This window comes from Anser brachyrhynchus (assembly GCF_964034855.1).
Source record: "Anser brachyrhynchus genome assembly, chromosome: 29".
Taxonomy (NCBI): Eukaryota; Metazoa; Chordata; class Aves; order Anseriformes; family Anatidae; genus Anser; species Anser brachyrhynchus.
This window is the reverse complement of record NC_137722.1, coordinates 76,169-95,079: the sequence shown is the minus strand read 5'-3', so window position 1 is coordinate 95,079 and position 18,911 is coordinate 76,169. Positions and strand designations below refer to the sequence as shown.

Here is an 18,911-nt window from a genome sequence, read left to right as displayed (position 1 = left end):
CCATAGCTCGATCCACCATGACCTGAGCTTCCAGATCCTCCAGAAATGGACCCTCTCCTACCACTGCTGCCTCCAGAGCTTCCTCCTCCTCCTCCTCCTCCACAGATGGACCCTCCACTGCCATAGCTCGATCCACCATGACCTGAGCTTCCACCTTCGCCCGACATGGACCCTCTCCTGCCACTGATGCCTCCAGAGCCAGAGCCGCCTCCTCCTCCTCCTCCACAGATGGACCCTCCACTGCCATAGCTCGATCCACCATGAGCTGAGCTTCCAGAGCCCCCAGAAATGGACCCCCTCCTGCCACTGCTGCCTCCAGAGCCTCCTCCTCCTCCACAGATGGACCCTCCACTGCCATAGCTCGATCCACCATGACCTGAGCTTCCAGAGCCTCCAGAAATGGACCCCCTCCTGCCACTGCTGCCACCTGAGCCTGAGCCTCCTCCTCCTCCTCCACAGATGGACCCTCCACTGCCATAGCTCGATCCACCATGTCCTGAGCTTCCGGAGCCTCCAGAAATGGACCCTCTCCTACCACTGCTGCCTCCAGAGCTTCCTCCTCCTCCTCCTCCTCCACAGATGGACCCTCCACTGCCATAGCTCGATCCACCATGACCTGAGCTTCCACCTTCGCCTGACATGGACCCTCTCCTGCCACTGCTGCCTCCAGAGCCAGAGCCGCCTCCTCCTCCTCCTCCACAGATGGACCCTCCACTGCCATAGCTCAATCCACCATGACCTGAGCTTCCAGAGCCTCCAGACATAGACCCACCACCTCCATAACTTCCTCCTATGGCAGAACCAGAGCCGCCGCCTCCTCCTCCTCCACAGATGGACCCTCCACTGCCATAGCTCGATCCACCATGACCTGAGCTTCCAGATCCTCCAGAAATGGATCCTCTCCTGCCACTGCTGCCTCCAGAGCCTCCTTCTCCTCCTCCTCCACAGATGGACCCTCCACTGCCATAGCTCGATCCACCATGACCTGAGCTTCCACCTTCGCCCGACATGGACCCTCTCCTGCCACTGATGCCTCCAGAGCCAGAGCCGCCTCCTCCTCCTCCTCCACAGATGGACCCTCCACTGCCATAGCTCGATCCACCATGAGCTGAGCTTCCAGAGCCTCCAGAAATGGACCCCCTCCTGCCACTGCTGCCTCCAGAGCCTCCTCCTCCTCCACAGATGGACCCTCCACTGCCATAGCTCGATCCACCATGACTTGGGCTCCCAGAGCCTGCAGAAATAGACCCCCTCCTGCTACTGCTGCCACCTGAGCCTGAGCCTCCTCCTCCTCCTCCACAGATGGACCCTCCACTGCCATAGCTCGATCCACCATGTCCTGAGCTTCCAGAGCCTCCAGAAATGGACCCTCTCCTACCACTGCTGCCTCCAGAGCTTCCTCCTCCTCCTCCTCCTCCACAGATGGACCCTCCACTGCCATAGCTCGATCCACCATGACCTGAGCTTCCACCTTCGCCCGACATGGACCCTCTCCTGCCACTGATGCCTCCAGAGCCAGAGCCGCCTCCTCCTCCTCCTCCACAGATGGACCCTCCACTGCCATAGCTCGATCCACCATGAGCTGAGCTTCCGGAGCCTCCAGAAATGGACCCCCTCCTGCCACTGCTGCCTCCAGAGCCTCCTCCTCCTCCACAGATGGACCCTCCACTGCCATAGCTCGATCCACCATGACTTGGGCTCCCAGAGCCTGCAGAAATAGACCCACCACCTCCATAGCTTCCTCCTATGCCGGACCCAGAGCCTCCTCCTCCTCCTCCACAGATGGACCCTCCACTGCCATAGCTCGATCCACCATGACCTGAGCTTCCGGAGCCTCCAGACATAGACCCACCACCTCCATAGCTTCCTCCTATGCCGGACCCAGAGCCTCCTCCTCCTCCTCCTCCACAGATGGACCCTCCACTGCCATAACTTGATCCACCATGACCTGAGCTTCCAGAGCCTCCAGAAATGGACCCTCTCCTGCCACTGCTGCCTCCAGAGCCTCCTCCACAGACGGACCCTCCACTGCCATAGCTCGATCCACCATGACCTGAGCTTCCAGAGCCTGCAGAAATAGACCCCCTCCTGCCACTGCTGCCTCCAGACCCAGAGCCTCCTCCTCCACAGATGGACCCTCCACTGCCATAGCTCGATCCACCATGACCTGAGCTTCCAGAGCCTCCAGAAATGGACCCTCTCCTGCCACTGCTGCCACCTGAGCCAGAGCTTCCTCCACAGATGGACCCTCCACTGCCATAGCTCGATCCACCATGACCTGAGCTTCCAGAGCCTCCAGACATGGACCCTCTCCTACCACTGCTGCCTTCATAGCCTCCACCTCCACAGATGGACCTTCCACTGCCATAGCTCGATCCACCATGACCGGAGCTTCCACCTTCGCCCGACATGGACCCTCTCCTACCACTGCTGCCTCTAGAGCCTCCTCCTCCTCCTCCTCCACAGATGGACCCTCCACTTCCATAGCTCGATCCACCATGACCTGAGATTCCAGAACCTCCAGAAATGGACCCTCTCCTGCCACTGCTGCCTCCAGAGCCAGAGCCTCCTCCTCCTCCTCCACAGATGGACCCTCCAATGCCATAGCTCGATCCACCATGACCTGAGCTTCCAGAGCCTCCAGACATAGACCCACCACCTCCATAACTTCCTCCTATGGCAGAACCAGAGCCGCCTCCTATTCCTCCTCCACAGATAGACCCTCCACTGCCATACCTCGATCCACCATGACTTGAGCTTCCAGAACCTCCAGAGATAGACCCCCTCCTGCCACTGCTGCCACCTGAGCCAGAGCCTCCTCCTCCTCCTCCACAGATGGACCCTCCACTGCCATAGCTCGATCCACCATGACCTGAGATTCCAGAACCTCCAGAAATGGACCCTCTCCTGCCACTGCTGCCTCCAGAGCCAGAGCCTCCTCCTCCTCCTCCACAGATGGACCCTCCACTGCCATAGCTCGATCCACCATGACCTGAGCTTCCGGAGCCTCCAGACATAGACCCACCACCTCCAGAACTTCCTCCTATGGCAGAACCAGAGCCGCCTCCTCCTCCTCCTCCACAGATGGACCCTCCACTGCCATAGCTCGATCCACCATGACCTGAGCTTCCAGAGCCTCCAGAAATCGACCCCCTCCTGCCACTGCTGCCTCCAGAGCCAGAGCCTCCTCCTCCACAGATGGACCCTCCACTGCCACAGCTCGATCCACCATGACCTGAGCTTCCAGAGCCTCCAGAAATGGACCCTCTCCTGCCACTGCAGCCACCAGAGCCTCCTCCTCCTTCTCCTCCACAGATTGACCCTCCACTGCCATAGCTAGATCCACCATGACTTGGGCTTCCAGAGCCTCCAGAAATGGACCCCCTCCTGCCACTGCTGCCACCGGAGCCATAGCCTCCTCCTCCTCCTCCACAGATGGACCCTCCACTGCCATAACTTGATCCACCATGACCGGAGCTTCCAGAGCCTCCAGAAATGGACCCTCTCCTGCCAGTGCTGCCTCCAGAGCCTCCTCCTCCACAGACGGACCCTCCACTGCCATAGCTCGATCCACCATGACCGGAGCTTCCACCTTCGCCCGACATGGACCCCCTCCTGCCACTGCTCCCTCCAGAGCCAGAGCCTCCTCCTCCTCCTCCACAGATGGACCCTCCACTGCCATAGCTCGATCCACCATGACCTGAGCTTCCAGAGCCTCCAGACATAGACCCACCACCTCCAGAACTTCCTCCTATGCCACACCCAGAGCCTCCTCCTCCTCCACAGATGGACCCTCCACTGCCATAGCTTGATCCACCATGACCTGCGCTCCCAGAGCCTCCAGAAATGGACCCTCTCCTGCCACTGCTGCCTTCATAGCCTCCACCTCCACAGATGGACCCTCCACTGCCATAGCTCGATCCACCATGACCTGAGCATCCACCTTCGCCCGACATGGACCGTCTCCTACCACTGCTGCCTCCAGAGCCAGAGCCGCCTCCTCCTCCTCCACAGATGGACCCTCCACTGCCATAGCTCGATCCACCATGACCTGAGCTTCCAGAGCCTCCAGAAATGGACCCCCTCCTGCCACTGCTGCCTCCAGAGCCAGAGCCTCCTCCTCCTCCACCACAGATGGACCCTCCAATGCCATAGCTCGATCCACCATGACCTGAGCTTCCGGAGCCTCCAGACATAGACCCACCACCTCCATAACTTCCTCCTATGGCAGAACCAGAGCCGCCTCCTCCTCCTCCTCCACAGATCGACCCTCCACTGCCATAGCTCGATCCACCATGACTTGAGCTTCCAGAACCTCCAGAGATAGACCCCCTCCTGCCACTGCTGCCACCTGAGCCAGAGCATCCTCCTCCTCCCCCACAGATGGACCCTCCACTGCCATAGCTCGATCCACCATGACCTGAGATTCCAGAACCTCCAGAAATGGACCCTCTCCTGCCACTGCTGCCTCCAGAGCCAGAGCCTCCTCCTCCTCCTCCACAGATGGACCCTCCACTGCCATAGCTCGACCCACCATGTCCTGAGCTACCAGAGCCTCCAGAGATAGACCCACCAACTCCAGAACTTCCTCCTATGGCAGAACCAGAGCCAGAGCCGCCTCCTCCTCCTCCACAGATGGACCCTCCACTGCCATAGCTCGATCCACCATGACTTGGGCTTCCAGAGCCTCCAGAAATGGACCCCCTCCTGCCACTGCTGCCTCCAGAGCCTCCTCCTCCTTCACAGATGGACCCTCCACTGCCATAGCTTGATCCACCATGACTTGGGCTTCCAGAGCCTCCAGAGATAGACCCCCTCCTGCCACTGCTGCCACCTGAGCCTGAGCCTCCTCCTCCTCCTCCACAGATGGACCCTCCACTGCCATAACTTGATCCACCATGACCGGAGCTTCCAGAGCCTCCAGAAATGGACCCTCTCCTGCCAGTGCTGCCTCCAGAGCCTCCTCCTCCACAGATGGACCCTCCACTGCCATAGCTCGATCCACCATGACCGGAGCTTCCACCTTCGCCCGACATGGACCCCCTCCTGCCACTGCTCCCTCCAGAGCCAGAGCCTCCTCCTCCTCCTCCACAGATGGACCCTCCACTGCCATAGCTCGATCCACCATGACCTGAGCTTCCAGAGCCTCCAGACATAGACCCACCACCTCCAGAACTTCCTCCTATGGCAGAACCAGAGCCGCCTCCTCCTCCTCCTCCACAGATAGACCCTCCACTGCCATAGCACGATCCACCATGACTTGAGCTTCCAGAACCTCCAGAGATAGACCCACCACCTCCAGAACTTCCTCCTATGGCAGAACCAGAGCCGCCTCCTCCTCCTCCACAGATGGACCCTCCACTGCCATAGCTCGATCCACCATGACCTGAGCTTCCAGAGCCTCGAGAAATGGACCCCCTCCTGCCACTGCTGCCTCCAGAGCCAGAGCCTCCTCCTCCACAGATGGACCCTCCACTGCCACAGCTCGATCCACCATGACCTGAGCTTCCAGAGCCTCCAGAAATGGACCCTCTCCTGCCACTGCAGCCACCAGAGCCTCCTCCTCCTTCTCCTCCACAGATTGACCCTCCACTGCCACAGCTCGATCCACCATGACTTGGGCTTCCAGAGCCTCCAGAGATAGACCCCCTCCTGCCACTGCTGCCACCTGAGCCAGAGCCTCCTCCTCCTCCTCCTCCACAGATGGACCCTCCACTGCCATAACTTGATCCACCATGACCGGAGCTTCCAGAGCCTCCAGAAATGGACCCTCCCCTGCCACTGCTGCCTCCAGAGCCTCCTCCTCCACAGACGGACCCTCCACTGCCATAGCTCGATCCACCATGACCGGAGCTTCCACCTTCGCCCGACATGGACCCCCTCCTGCCACTGCTCCCTCCAGAGCCAGAGCCTCCTCCTCCTTCTCCACTACAGATGGACCCTCCACTGCCATAGCTCGACCCACCATGACCTGAGCTTCCAGAGCCTCCAGACATAGACCCACCACCTCCAGAACTTCCTCCTATGCCACACCCAGAGCCTCCTCCTCCTCCACAGACGGACCCTCCACTGCCATAGCTTGATCCACCATGACCTGCGCTCCCAGAGCCTGCAGAAATGGAACCTCTCCTGCCACTGCTGCCTCCAGACCCAGAGCCTCCTCCTCCACAGATGGACCCTCCACTTCCATAGCTCGATCCACCATGACCTGAGCTTCCAGAGCCTCCAGAAATGGACCCTCTCCTGCCACTGCTGCCTCCAGAGCCTCCTCCTCCTCCTCCTCCTCCACAGATGGACCCTCCACTGCCATAGCTCGATCCACCATGACCTGAGCTTCCAGAGCCTCCAGAAATGGACCCTCTCCTGCCACTGCTGCCTCCAGAGCCAGAGCCTCCTCCTCCACAGATGGACCCTCCACTGCCATAGCTCGATCCACCATGGCTTGGGCTTCCAGAGCCTCCAGAAATGGACCCCCTCCTGCAACTGCTGCCACCTGAGCCAGAGCTTCCTCCACAGATGGACCCTCCACTGCCATAGCTTGATCCACCATGACCTGAGCTTCCAGAGTCTCCAGAAATGGAACCTCTCCTGCCACTGCTGCCTCCAGAGCCAGAGCCTCCTCCTCCTCCTCGACAGATGGACCCTCCACTGCCATAGCTTGATCCACCATGACCTGAGCTTCCAGAGCCTCCAGACGTAGACCCACCACCTCCATAACTTCCTCCTATGGCAGAACCAGAGCCGCCTCCTCCTCCTCCTCCACAGATGGACCCTCCACTGCCATAGCTCGATCCACCATGACCTGAGCTTCCAGAGCCTCCAGAAATGGACCCCCTTCTGCCACTGCTGCCTCCAGAGCCAGAGCCTCCTCCTCCACAGATGGACCCTCCACTGCCATAGCTCGATCCACCATGACCTGAGCTTCCAGAGCCTCCAGAAATGGACCCTCTCCTGCCACTGCTGCCTCCAGAGCCTCCTCCTCCTCCTCCACAGATGGACCCTCCACTGCCACAGCTCGATCCGCCATGACTTGAGCTTCCAGAGCCTCCAGAAATGGACCCCCTCTTGCCACTGCTGCCTCCAGAGCCTCCTCCTCCTCCACAGATGGACCCTCCACTGCCATAGCTCGATCCACCATGACTTGGGCTTCCAGAGCCTCCAGAGATAGACCCCCTCCTGCCACTGCTGCCACCTGAGCCAGAGCCTCCTCCTCCTCCTCCACAGATGGACCCTCCACTGCCATAGCTCGATCCACCATGACCTGAGCTTCCAGAGCCTCCAGAAATGGACCCCCTCCTGCCACTGCTGCCTCCAGAGCCAGAGCCTCCTCCTCCTCCTCCTCCTCCACAGATGGACCCTCCACTGCCATAGCTTGATCCATCATGACCTGAGCTTCCAGAGCCTCCAGAAATAGACCCACCACCTCCATAACTTCCTACTGTGCCAGACTCAGAGCCTCCTCCTCCTTCTCCACTACAGATGGACCCTCCACTGCCATAGCTCGATCCACCGTGACCTGAGCTTCCACCTTTGCCCGACATGGACTCTCTCCTGCCACTGCTGACTCCAGATACTCCTCCTCCTCCACAGATGGACCCTCCACTTCCATAGCTCGATCCACCATGACCTGAGCTTCCGGAGCCTCCAGTCATAGACTCACCACCTCCATAGCTTCCTCCAGTGCCGCCTCCTCCTCCTCCTCCACATATCGACCTTCCACTGCCATAGCTTGATCCACCATGTCCTGAACTTCCAGAGCTCCCGTACTTGGATCCACCACCTCCGGAGCTTCCCCCTACTCCAGACCCAGACTTTCCTCCTTTACAGATGGGCCCTCCACTGCCATAGCTCGATCCACCATGACCTGAGCTTCCAGAGCTCCCGTACTTGGATCCACCACCTCCGGAGCTCCCCCCTACTCCAGACCCAGACCCTCCTCCTTTACAGATGGGCCCTCCACTGCCATAGCTCGATCCACCATGACCTGAGCTTCCAGAGCTCCCATACTTCGACCCACCACCTCCAGAGCTTCCTCGCACTCCAGAGCCTCCTCCTCCTCCTCCACAGATGGACCCTCCACTGCCATAGCTTGACCCACCATGAGCTGAGCTTCCAGAGCCTCCATATTTCGACCCACCACCTCCAGAGCTTCCTCCAGAGGCAGAGCCTCCTCCCCCTCCTCCGCCACAGATGGACCCTCCACTGCCATAGTTTACACCCCCAGGTCCTGAGCTTGCACCCACTCCTCCCTTTTCTGACATTGACCCTTTCCTTCCAGAGTTTATTCTACCACCAGAGTTCATCCCTCCCTTCCCTGTTTTCACATCCCCAGAGTTTCTTTCAAAGCCACCAGCAGAACTTGTAGTGTGTTTAACAATACCTGCAAGGAATGAAAGCATATCCACCTTATTTTTTAGTGGTAACCATTATAAGCAAAATTAATATACATATATGTATATATATATATAATGTGCATATGTATATATATTTTTTTTTATGGCTGTCACCAGAGCTTCTCTAGTACTAATAATGGTATCAGTTAGTATTGTCAGGAAGGTTCTTCGTTTAGCAATATAGTAATGAAATTTTGCCTCATCTGGTTCTGGGTCTTATGGCTTGACCAGCCTATGTTTTACATGATCTGTGTCTTACACTGCAGGTGAACATACAGTGCAGCCTTTTCTTTTAGGAAGAAAAGCACTTGTCAGTCTCTCCTTTAGCTCCTATTTCCATAGATCTGAGGACTTTTTTTTCATTTAGTTCTGACAGGCACCATATGGACATTCTGACTAAGTGATATATTTCCCACTTCCTAGAGATTTGGTTCAATTTAACTGTTAAGTTCAAAATTTAGTAGATCAAGATTGACACATACATTAGCATATAAATGCGTATACACATGTATGCACACACCCTCTCAGAAGGGAGTACCATTTACTTTGTTTCCCTAGGAAACTAATCTAGAAGCACATGGGGTTGTTCTGGTGCTAGGTGTTAGGTGCTGCTGACAGCAGAATGATAACAGTGCCCTTAAGAAAGCAAAGCAAAACCTCAAGATACTTACAGATTGTGGCTGGTGCGCCTTCTTGTATCCTGTGGATGAAAAGCAGCATTAAGACGATGCAGCCAATAAATATAAAAGTAAGCCTAGGCTCTATCACTAGGCTGAAAAATCTCACCCCTTCAAGGTAGCAATTCTTCTAAGTGATGGGTGAGAGGATGGGACAGTGCACAGCACGGCTGCTCCCACCCAGGGGGAATAACCTGTACCTACCTGGTCTCCTCCTCCTCAAGCAGTGACCTGTACATGGCAATTTCAATATCTAGGGCCAATTTCACATTCAGGAGCTCCTGATAATCATGAAGAATTCGAGCCAGGTCATCTTTGGCCTGCTGCAGGGCATTCTCCAGATCCTGAAGCTTTTTCTGGCCGTCTCTGACAGCAGAGCTCCCATGCTGCTCAGCATCCTTAATGGCTTCTTCATGTCCAGCATTCTGTGGAGGGCACAGATAGAATGCATCTGTAGCCCTCCAACAGAACAGGGATTTTCCAGCTTTCCCACCTCAGTGACAGAACTCAAACAATACAACACCTGACTGGGTTAATCAACTCAAATTACAACCCAGTGTAGACAACCAAAATCTAAATCTGCTTCAGTTTGAAGAGCAAATATCATCTCTAGGTTTGCCTCCAAAGGACAGGCTGCACTGGGCTGAGTGCAGGGCAGGCTGCGCTTAGTCCCCGTGTAAGAATAACCTGAATAGTTTAGTCTTGTTGGAAAGTATCAGCTTTACCTTTTTCCTTATGATTTCAATTTCCGGTTGGAGTCTTTGGATCTGCCTGGTAAGTTCCTGGATTTCCTGGTAACTGTTCCTCAGTTGCTCCCGTTGATTTACCCACATGTTCTGAAGGTCCTGGTACTGATGTGCAGCAAGAAGAGAACAGAATTTTTAGTTTCTGGGCCAATGAACCCCAAGCCAGGCACAGACTTATCTCTCTGCCTCGGTGATGCCTACTCACCCTGCCTTGGTACATGGCATCTACTTCAGCTTTGCTTTTCTGAGCAATTGCCTCATACTCCTGCCTGACTTCCTCAATGACACCATCCATGTTCAGCTCCCTGTTGTTGTCCATGGACAGAACAACGTTGGTGTTGCCAGCTACTGTTTGCAGCTGGGACAGCTCCTGCAAGGAAAACAAGATTTAGGATTTCAACAGCCAACTGAGCAGTTCAGGCCCTGTTAGGAGGAACGAAACGGGACCTCAGGACAGCTACCAACAGAATTCCCCTGCACACCCCAGGTCCTATCGCTCCACCACCAGCTGTAATTGTCAAGTGTCTCTTCCAGCCTTCATGACACACCAGCCCCCTTCCTCACTCACAGATAAAAACCAATTTTATTAGATGCAAGGCCAAGGATGACCCACTCTGCAACACCACCATACACACAAGGGAGAATTTTCCTGGAGCCTCCAAAGATGCGTGTGCTTCCTGACCCGAGGGGAAGTTTTTAACCAGAGGCATACTCACAGCATCATGCAAGCATCTGAGGAACTCAAGCTCCTGCTTCAGTATTTCCACCCGAACTTCAAACTCCATCTTCCCCATGTAGGCACTGTCCAGCTCCTGCAAGGAAATCCACAGACCGTTATGTGTCTTTGATGGCAAACTCTCCACCGAAATGCAATTCTTGCAAGACTTGATAATATTTAATTAAGCCCTCATTCCCGGAGTCAGATAATGGCCTGAGAATCTCAGCTTTCATTTGGAAATTTCTCTCCCTGCTTGCAGTGAAAAGATCAGGTTTTAGATTACTCCAGTTAGAGGAGTTCAGTTAGGCAAAACCCCCACTTTTGCAAACCTTAGCAACCATCCAGTTGCTGTTTTATTTCTGAGGCTTTAAGTTAACTCAATGTCCCGCATTACTTCACCTTTTTAAGCTCCACAAACTCCTCTTCCTTGGACGTGCGCTTGTTGATTTCATCCTCGAATCTGTCGCAGCAGAGAAAAGAAATATGTAGCTCATCGCCTGTCTTAATTTTTCAGTTAAGTGGCTCAGAAAGCAAAGGGAATCGCCCAAACAGTGAATGTGTCAAGCTTTCGTTTAACTTCATTTAATTTCTAGCAGCTGCAAAACCAATGGCAAACCCTCTGCAAAGGCATAAGCTACATCAGCAGACAGAACATGCTATAGATCAGCTACAATGCCCTTGTGACTCTGAACTCGTTTCATGTAGAAAAGTGTTACGTCTCTTGGATGCTGCTGAGCCAGAAGAAGCGACTCTTCTCGACTTGCCCCCCGTCTCAGCTCTGTCCCTCCTCCTCCTGCCTCCAGGTTTACCAAACCCCTGCCAGGGAAGCAGGGGTGAGGAATCCAGGGCTGCTCGCTGCCTGGGGGAGGCAGGGCATGAAGGAGTACCAAAACAATAAATCCACAGATTTTTCCTGTCACTGCACTGGGTTCTATCCCCACTGGATCCGGTTTGCTCTTCCAGCTTCAGCGTCCCACAGTGAACCTGCCGCAGAGTAGTGCTACAACGGCTGCAAACCGCTTGAAGGCAAGAAGCTAAGCCGTGCCATCCCAGAGCACAATTATCACCACTTTGGAAAATCCCAGCTCTACAGTCTGCCTTTTCCCAGTCTTGAGACTATTCACCTCTTTTTGTAGTCTTCAACAAGCTGAAGCATATTATAGGCTTCTGGATCCAGCTGCTCCTTCTGGCTCTGGAGCATCTCTAGCTGCCTCTGCAGGTTGCTGATGTACGACTGGAAGAACGTGGCAATGTTCCTTCTCTCCTCCGGGTTGGAGCTCTGCTGCTGCAGAAGTTCCCACTTGGTCATCAGGGCCTGGTTCTGCCGCTCAAGACATTGAACCTGGAAGGCAAAGCAGAGGAGCTTGGCAGCAACATATGGGCGAGAAGAGCCAGCCCCTTCCCAGACCACATAGGACCACTCCATAAATATCTCTCGCCTTAGAGAAGGAGGTCAGAAAGACCTACACCGTGCAGAGCTGGCATTTTTGGAAAACTAAAGGGACAGCAAAAAAGGTTGTGAGCTGGGAGCTGACATCCAGAAGGTTCCAAAAAAAAGAGTCAAAGGTGCTCCCATTTTTTCAGCACTAAGCATGCTTAAAATAGCTGGGTGTAACCAACGAGTTTCTGTAAGGTGATACAGGAAGCCCTTATGTCTTCACGTGGGACAAATAACACCAGCTTCCACACCGTGCAGAGACACATGTGAACACCCAAACAGAGGCACATGCCAGGTCCGTGTGGGTGGAAGTGTTTTTCTGGATGTTTTTCTCCCGTGCCTGTGAGTAGGAATGGCTGGGAAGATAAGACTGCACGTAGAGGCGGAAGCATTGGGCATAACACAAAGAAAGGTGAAGAACAACGTGGGAGCCATCGGCCACTGGGAAGAGTCTCAGGTCTCCAAGCAAAGGAGTCACTTTCTGCTTTGTGGTTGGTAGAAATGTGACTTTTGCTTTGCTTGGGAAAAAGAAACAGAACATACCAAGGATGTCCAAGTCCACCACCCATTTCTCTTGCTAGCACAAACAATTCTCAAGCCCCAGGACACGACTAGCCATGCACGTACCCTTTTCCTCTAAAAGGAAATGAGTTATGATGTCGGTGACATCCCAGCAGTTTGTTATTGTCTTGCCACAAAAGACGACTTAGAGATACTTATCCCAGGGCTAAATGTGATTCATGCAGCAGCATTTATAGCAAGCTATTAACAACTTCACACCAGCGTAAGGGAATCCAGCCAATGCTGATATTTTTGGGGCAGAGGATGCAATGTAAAGGGGGATCAGATGCCCGAATCAGGTGTGTCCCCATGTCTCGTGGGCACTGAAGCACCCCTGCTATTCCCTCTATCCTGGATAAGAAGTCCAAAAAGAACAGGGACTTACCTTATCGATGAATGATGCAAATTTGTTGTTGAGAGTCTTAATCTGCTCTTTCTCATCTGACCGCATCCTCTGGAACTCGGGGTCAACTTGTACTTGTATCGGCCTCAGCAGGCTGGTGTTGACATGGACCTCCTCGATGCCTCTGCTGACACCAGCGTGCCCAAAGCTCCGTCCAGCCCCTTGCTCGCTAAAGGCAAGGCCAAGACATCCACCACGTGCCCCTCCGCCTGGTCCTCCTCTGTACACACTACCACCACCGTGAAAATCTCCCACAAAATACCCTCTTCTTCCAAAGCCCCTATCAAGATATCTCCCACCACCGAACCCCAGGCACCTGCCATATCCTCCTTCTTCTCCATAGCCTCCACTGGGAGAAATGTTCCTAAACCCTCCGAGGCTGTGGAGACTCCTGCTGCCATACCCATACCCACCCCATCTCTCTTCTCTGTCGCCTTCCCAATGGCTCATGGCAGCCGCGCTCCTCCCGCTCCCCAGTGTGCCACAGTGAGCAGAAGAAGAGCTGAAGTACCCATCCCCAAATCTGGAGAACTGGTGGCTCATGTCGTTGCTTTCGGAGTGTTAGGACAAGACGAGAGAGCAGGTGGGGACAGTGCAAAACGGGAGGAGAAACGAGTGAAGGATCCTCAGCTCCTCTGCTGGGGGTGACAGAAGTTCTCCTTTATATGATCTGGAGGAGTTAGCCTCCATTCCGTGGTAATTAGCAGGTCTGTTAATATTGTTATTGGATTGGTTCATCATGCAGCAATTAATGGGTGCTTGAATAGGGGACGGAGTAAACACCACACACCAGTGGAGGAATTGTGAAACTCTCCAAATCCTGCTTGACTCATGAGCTTTGCTCAGATGAGATTTCCTTATCTCATTAGCCTGCCCTCCATCATTAATTACAACTCGCACAGTTATCCATATGCATTACCATGGTTTGTCCTCTCTTGAATTTCCCCACCTCTTTGGGCACTTCATTTTATGAGATGCGATGTCTTGGTATTGTCCTCATAGTGACTTGGGCTGGGGGCGACCCACCTTGCTTCGTGCCATCACCCGAAGCATGTGCTACACAAAGCAGGCTGCATCCTGCTGCTGACACCACTGAAAGCCTCCAGCTTTGACTAATATCTCAGAAAAGCAACCAAAGTCCAATCCCGCATCCCCAGAACCACTGGTGGAACAATTTCCATGGGGCAAGCTCCTCTCCCTGGTCCCTCGCACAGCTTTCGGATGTGCTGGGCTGCGCCTCGAGAGGATGCACTTCTTCCCAAGGGTGCTGGGCCGAGCTCCCCAGGTGCGTGTGTTACGTGGCCAGGGCTTTGCAGCCCTCACCCTGGGTCCCTTGGGAAGAGACTCAGAACCCCCTGAATGGGAGGCTTGTAGGGAGAGCTGATGTACCTACGAGTGGGTGGGCTGAGATCTCAGGGCATCGTTAGGCTCAGGAGGGGATTAGCACAATGCCAGATTTGCTGCCAGCTGCACCAAACCACCACAGGCACCTCGCAAGGAAGTGCTGCATAAAAACCAGTGCCCTAAACTCATGCACCAGCTCCCCGCATGAAGCAAACCACGTGGCTGCTGGAGCACACACAAGCTCTGCACTGCTCTATGAGGCACCAGCACCCTGCAAACCCCACAGGAGTAGCAGCCATCCTGCCCCGTGTGCCACATAAACTGGGCTGCTGCTGGGACGGTGCTGGCACTGCACGGCCTCAAAACAGCTCAGCCTCGGCATGGCTCAGCCTCAACACAAATCAGCCTTGGCACGAATCAACCTTGGCACAGTGGCCCCAGCCACGCCTGGACCTGCTGAGCTGGCTGCAGAAGCAGCGACGCATCCGGGCTCAGAGATGCTCGTGCATCCTGCGGAGGAAGGAGATGCCTCCTGCGCCCTGCAGCCAGTTGGCATCGCTCTCAGACGCCTCCGAGTAGCTCTGACACTTCACAGGGAACAGCAAGACACATGTGGACCAAAAAGAAACAGTAAAAGAGGTCCCAGCAAACATGGACCAGAAAGAAACAGCAGGAGAGGTCCCACCACACATGCACCACAAGGACCACAGGCCCAACACGTCCTTCCCATGGGGGTGGCCAACATTGAGTCTGTCAGGGAGTGGGGTCCTTTAGGGGCCACGCAAGTCCCCCTGGTTCTTTGGGTGGGGGGTTGAAGCAAATTAAAATGGTATCCAAAAGGCATCTAATTTACTGCCTAGGCTGCTTCTTGCGCTCAAGGGAATGGATCTACACTTGCACAGGACCGTCTAATCCACTCAAAATAGAAAGCTTAAATGGCTAAAATAGGGCAGGGAAGAAAACCGTGCAAAAATCTTCTGGTCACCTAGGGACACAAACCAATGCCCTTTACAAGCCATGTCCAATGAGCACTGCAAGGAAGTTGGCAGCCGCTGGACACACAGCAGTGTGGTACAGTAGTCCATTAATAAATACAGTACTTAAATTTAATAGCGGTGCAGATGGAAGAGATAGACGTTCATACACAGGACTGAAATTGCAGATCTTGATCACTGATTGCCTAAATACCTGTGTAAGTAGGGCCCTCAGACACCCAGGAAATGGGACTGGGGTCGCATAGGCACACCTATAAAAATGCCTCTCATCCCACAGACTTTTGTTTTCCCCCACCTTCCATTGTCAGCACCAATGACAGCCACAAAGAGACTGGAAGGGAGGAAGAGGAGGAGGAGGAGAAGCAAAAGGGCCCCACATCAGGGCAAGTGCAGAGCCAGGCAAATTGCCAGCCCAGCACACCAAGGTTGCGAAGCTTCCTGGAGAGGAAAGTTGGAGAGGTCTGGGTGCCCCCTAAGGTGGAAGGGCTTTGAGACTGACGGAGGCTGGCACCGGTTCCTGCAGGCCAGGAATGGTTTTTCTGGGGAAAACACTCATTTGCCTCAGTAAACAGAAGTGCTTTGTGGAAACACACCGGTTCCGTTGCGCAGAACCAGGGTGGGAGACGATGGAGCCCAACAGCGCAAACTCAGTGGGCAGATGGGCAGGAACCAGGTGCCGTGCCTGCCGTTGGCCTCCCCACCGGGAGCTGCTCCATGGTGCGAATGCACAGAAGCAACCTGGGGACCACGACAGCTCGGGGACAGCCCTGCATCTCCACTGGCACGTGGGCAGTTACCTTTTAGGCTGAAGAAGGCCAGCAAATGAGATTGGGTGGAGACCAAGACACCAGGGCACCAGCCTGTAGGAGGCTGGAACCAACGTTCGGCTCACGAGGACAGTGTCAGCCAGGCCAAGGGCTCCAGGAGCATCATCCCTCCCCATGGCTTCAGAATGGGTGCTCGGCTCCAAAAAAGCCAAAGCTCTGCGGGATGGAGCCTCTCCGTGTCACTTCCCTACCTCCTCTCACCTGCAGGAGCAACTTTGCACAGGGTGGGCAGCGCTAGGGCTCCCTTTTAGCCTCAGGTCTGGACCAGCAGGTATTCTTCTGGTACACATGCAGCATTGCTTCGCCTTGCAGACCCGTTAACAAGTGACTAATGACTAATTATTCCAGGGTAACAGGAAGGTAAACAAGTCTATAACTTAATTTTAACCACCTATAATATTAAATGATCTATTCAGAAAATACTAATCTTAATTATAATATCTCTTAATCTCTTACTTCCCCTACAAGGAATGTGAAAGTACCAACTTAACACAATGTGTGAAAAGAATGAAGCAGTTTTTTCTATTGCTGTTACTAACTGCAGTGAGTGGATGAGGCAGAGGTTTGTTGCTTTCATTACTTTATTTTATGCAGCTGCACTCATGAGGAGGTAGCACAGGGCCACTCTGATGCCCTGGAGCTGGGGCGCGCTGTGCTGGAGCCTTGCAGAGATGAAATCTCCAAAGGGTTTCAGGAGAAATAGAGATGAGCTGCAGAATAAAAAAAAATAAAAAAAAATAAAAGGAAAAATGGGCATGAGGAGGAAACTTGGGTTGAACTCTAGGTTAAATGTGCCAAGTGCCATGAGAAAACATGACTTCTTTCTGTGTGCAGCTGCTCCTCAGTAGGAAAATACCAATGTAAAAGGCATCCATGGCACAAATAAAGGAAAAAGATAAGGGCAGCTTCATAGTCTGAATCCACAATAGGAATAAGGACAGAGAGCTACTAGAGCTAACACCAGCACTCAGCACACACAGGAGCAGCCCCCCAGAAGTCACAGCCCCCCAGTCTTGGGGCTGGCTTCCAGCAGCTCCCCAGGGTGAGCAGCCAAAGTGAGCCCAGTCTGAGCCATGACCCCATGCCATGCCTGGCAGGACTCTCATAAAATCCAAGGAAACCCAGAAAATGCTGGAAATCTGCTCAGTGGACCTGTCCTGCCCAGCTGGGCGGGGGATCAACAGTTCTCCTGGTCAGAGAGCAGAGGGAGAGAACATGCTGAAAGAGTCACAGCAAGCACCCAAAGGCACTGCTTGTGATGGGAGCAATTTTAATAACATCCTTCCCACCCCAGTAGGAAGTTGAAACAGCTGGAAATAATTCTGGCAGATGTTCAGAATCCAGTAAACAATGTGATTAGCAGCCGGTAAAAGAAGTGGGTCCCAGTGTTGCCTTCGTTGTGCGGAGTGTCATTACAGCTGGGAAGGTCACCACACCCACACCATCATGCCTACGTCCCACCTGGGCTGGCCTCCCGAGTGGTTAGAGCTGATAATTAGTCTAATCAAGGTCAGACTTTGATCAATTGAGTAAATCACTCTTTTGAGTTATTGGAACCTCAATTGCTGTCATTAGCTCTGCGGGAGCAATAACAGCACCCACAGGACAACAACACAGGTGGAGAACAGGCAAAGCAACACCAAGCACCAGAATTTTGGTTCTTCTTAGACTAGACCTAAGCCCAGCAAGGGAAGGCTCCATCAAAAGGTCACGTAGTGTAAGCACCTTGTGATGCCCAGCTCTAAAGGCATTTTGTCTGCTTTGTCCCTATTTTGTCTAATCTTGCCATGCTGAGCTGCTGCTCAGAGCTGTCCTTTATCAAGAGGAGCTTCCCAGGAAGCATCCTCTCCTGCTTTCTTCTCCGTTCACACATTGTCACTGAACGGCTCACCTCCCAAGCCCCAGCCATTTTGGCTTTCTCCTGCTGCACATTGCAGGGAGATGGGCAGCTAACTCTGGGCAGTAAGGAGTAACTGAGATGTGTGTGTACGTATGTTTTCTACAATGCACTTAATGTCTTTTCTGAGCCCTCTAGTGGCACCTGCCACAGTCTCTGCTTTGAAATCCTCTCAGAGCTATGAATTGCACAGCTCAGTGCAATTCACTGAGTCCTCAGCATGGCCAGAGGATGCCCCAGGCCTGAAGCACCCCGCTGCACTTACTGCTGATGCTCTGCTAGCCTGGTGCTACCACCCATCACAGCCCCACCACGAAATACCCCCCATGCCCAGAAAAAGGACCTGGCGACCTGCCGCAGGCTGCCACAGCCCACCATGAGTCTTCACAAGGGAAAAGTCACGGCTCCCACCTTGCCAACAAGAGGCAAGGGTTTTGCTGAGGTCTCGATTTGCTCCTTCCCCAGCATCGGCACCTTCTGAGCCCTGGGTTTGACACTGAGGCTGCGGGGTGCCAGGAAACATTGGACCACGGTGACTTTGTGCACGGCAGCAGAGGTGGCGGAGGGGATCTGGCCTCTCTTTTCCCAACAAACAACGTTTTCACCAGAAATTTGCCATACAACCAAAGCACCCTCCCGGCTGAGAACCTCTAACACTGCCGTCCCCCCATCACGGGAGAAATACCTGCCACGGGGGCCCTTTCGTTCCCTTTTCTGTGTCTGCAAGGAGCTGGACTTGACTGGAGAGGCAAGAAGGGAGCGATCCAGGCCAGCTGACGGGCTTGGCTCCTTGGCTGCCAGCCCAGCTTCTGCTCCAGCAGGTTTCCAGCACCTGCGGAGGCGCAGACAACACAAATGCCTTACTGGAGGGACTTCAGAGAGTGCTTTTTGGGGGAGGAGGGAGGCGGGCTG

At 54.2% G+C, this 18,911-nt stretch overlaps 2 protein-coding genes across 20 annotated transcripts; both read right to left on the bottom strand.

Annotated features, from left to right (window-relative positions):
• Positions 1–499: 499 nt before the first annotated feature.
• Positions 500–7,577, bottom strand: LOC308183988 (uncharacterized protein). 19 transcript variants are annotated; one of them, XM_080570601.1, is made up of 9 exons: positions 6,803–7,577; positions 6,404–6,553; positions 5,618–5,689; positions 5,387–5,500; positions 4,616–5,131; positions 4,316–4,483; positions 3,824–4,186; positions 3,236–3,700; positions 659–1,459 (listed from the first exon to the last, which is right to left on the bottom strand). In XM_080570601.1, exons 1-9 carry the CDS (start codon positions 7,427–7,429, stop codon positions 791–793), a joined length of 3,144 nt encoding a protein of 1,047 aa, XP_080426727.1. In that variant the 5' UTR covers positions 7,430–7,577; the 3' UTR covers positions 659–790. The 19 variants fall into 19 exon arrangements, 17 of the variants coding, with proteins under 17 accessions (XP_080426727.1, XP_080426741.1, XP_080426736.1 ...); XR_013942542.1 differs by lacking the exons at positions 5,387–5,500; positions 5,618–5,689 and adding an exon at positions 500–616 and having other exon boundaries at positions 740–1,459; positions 6,095–6,553; XM_080570615.1 differs by lacking the exons at positions 5,387–5,500; positions 5,618–5,689 and having other exon boundaries at positions 3,824–3,931; positions 4,052–4,186; positions 6,095–6,553.
• Positions 7,578–8,239: 662 nt separating this feature from the next.
• Positions 8,240–13,892, bottom strand: LOC308184009 (keratin, type II cytoskeletal 79-like). The gene is made up of 8 exons (XM_080570675.1): positions 12,919–13,892; positions 11,659–11,876; positions 10,934–10,994; positions 10,533–10,628; positions 10,022–10,186; positions 9,796–9,921; positions 9,065–9,093; positions 8,240–8,380 (listed from the first exon to the last, which is right to left on the bottom strand). The coding sequence occupies exons 1-8, from the start codon at positions 13,477–13,479 to the stop codon at positions 8,371–8,373; spliced, it is 1,266 nt and encodes a 421-aa protein (XP_080426801.1). The 5' UTR covers positions 13,480–13,892; the 3' UTR covers positions 8,240–8,370.
• Between the last annotated feature and the right edge of the window lie 5,019 nt (positions 13,893–18,911).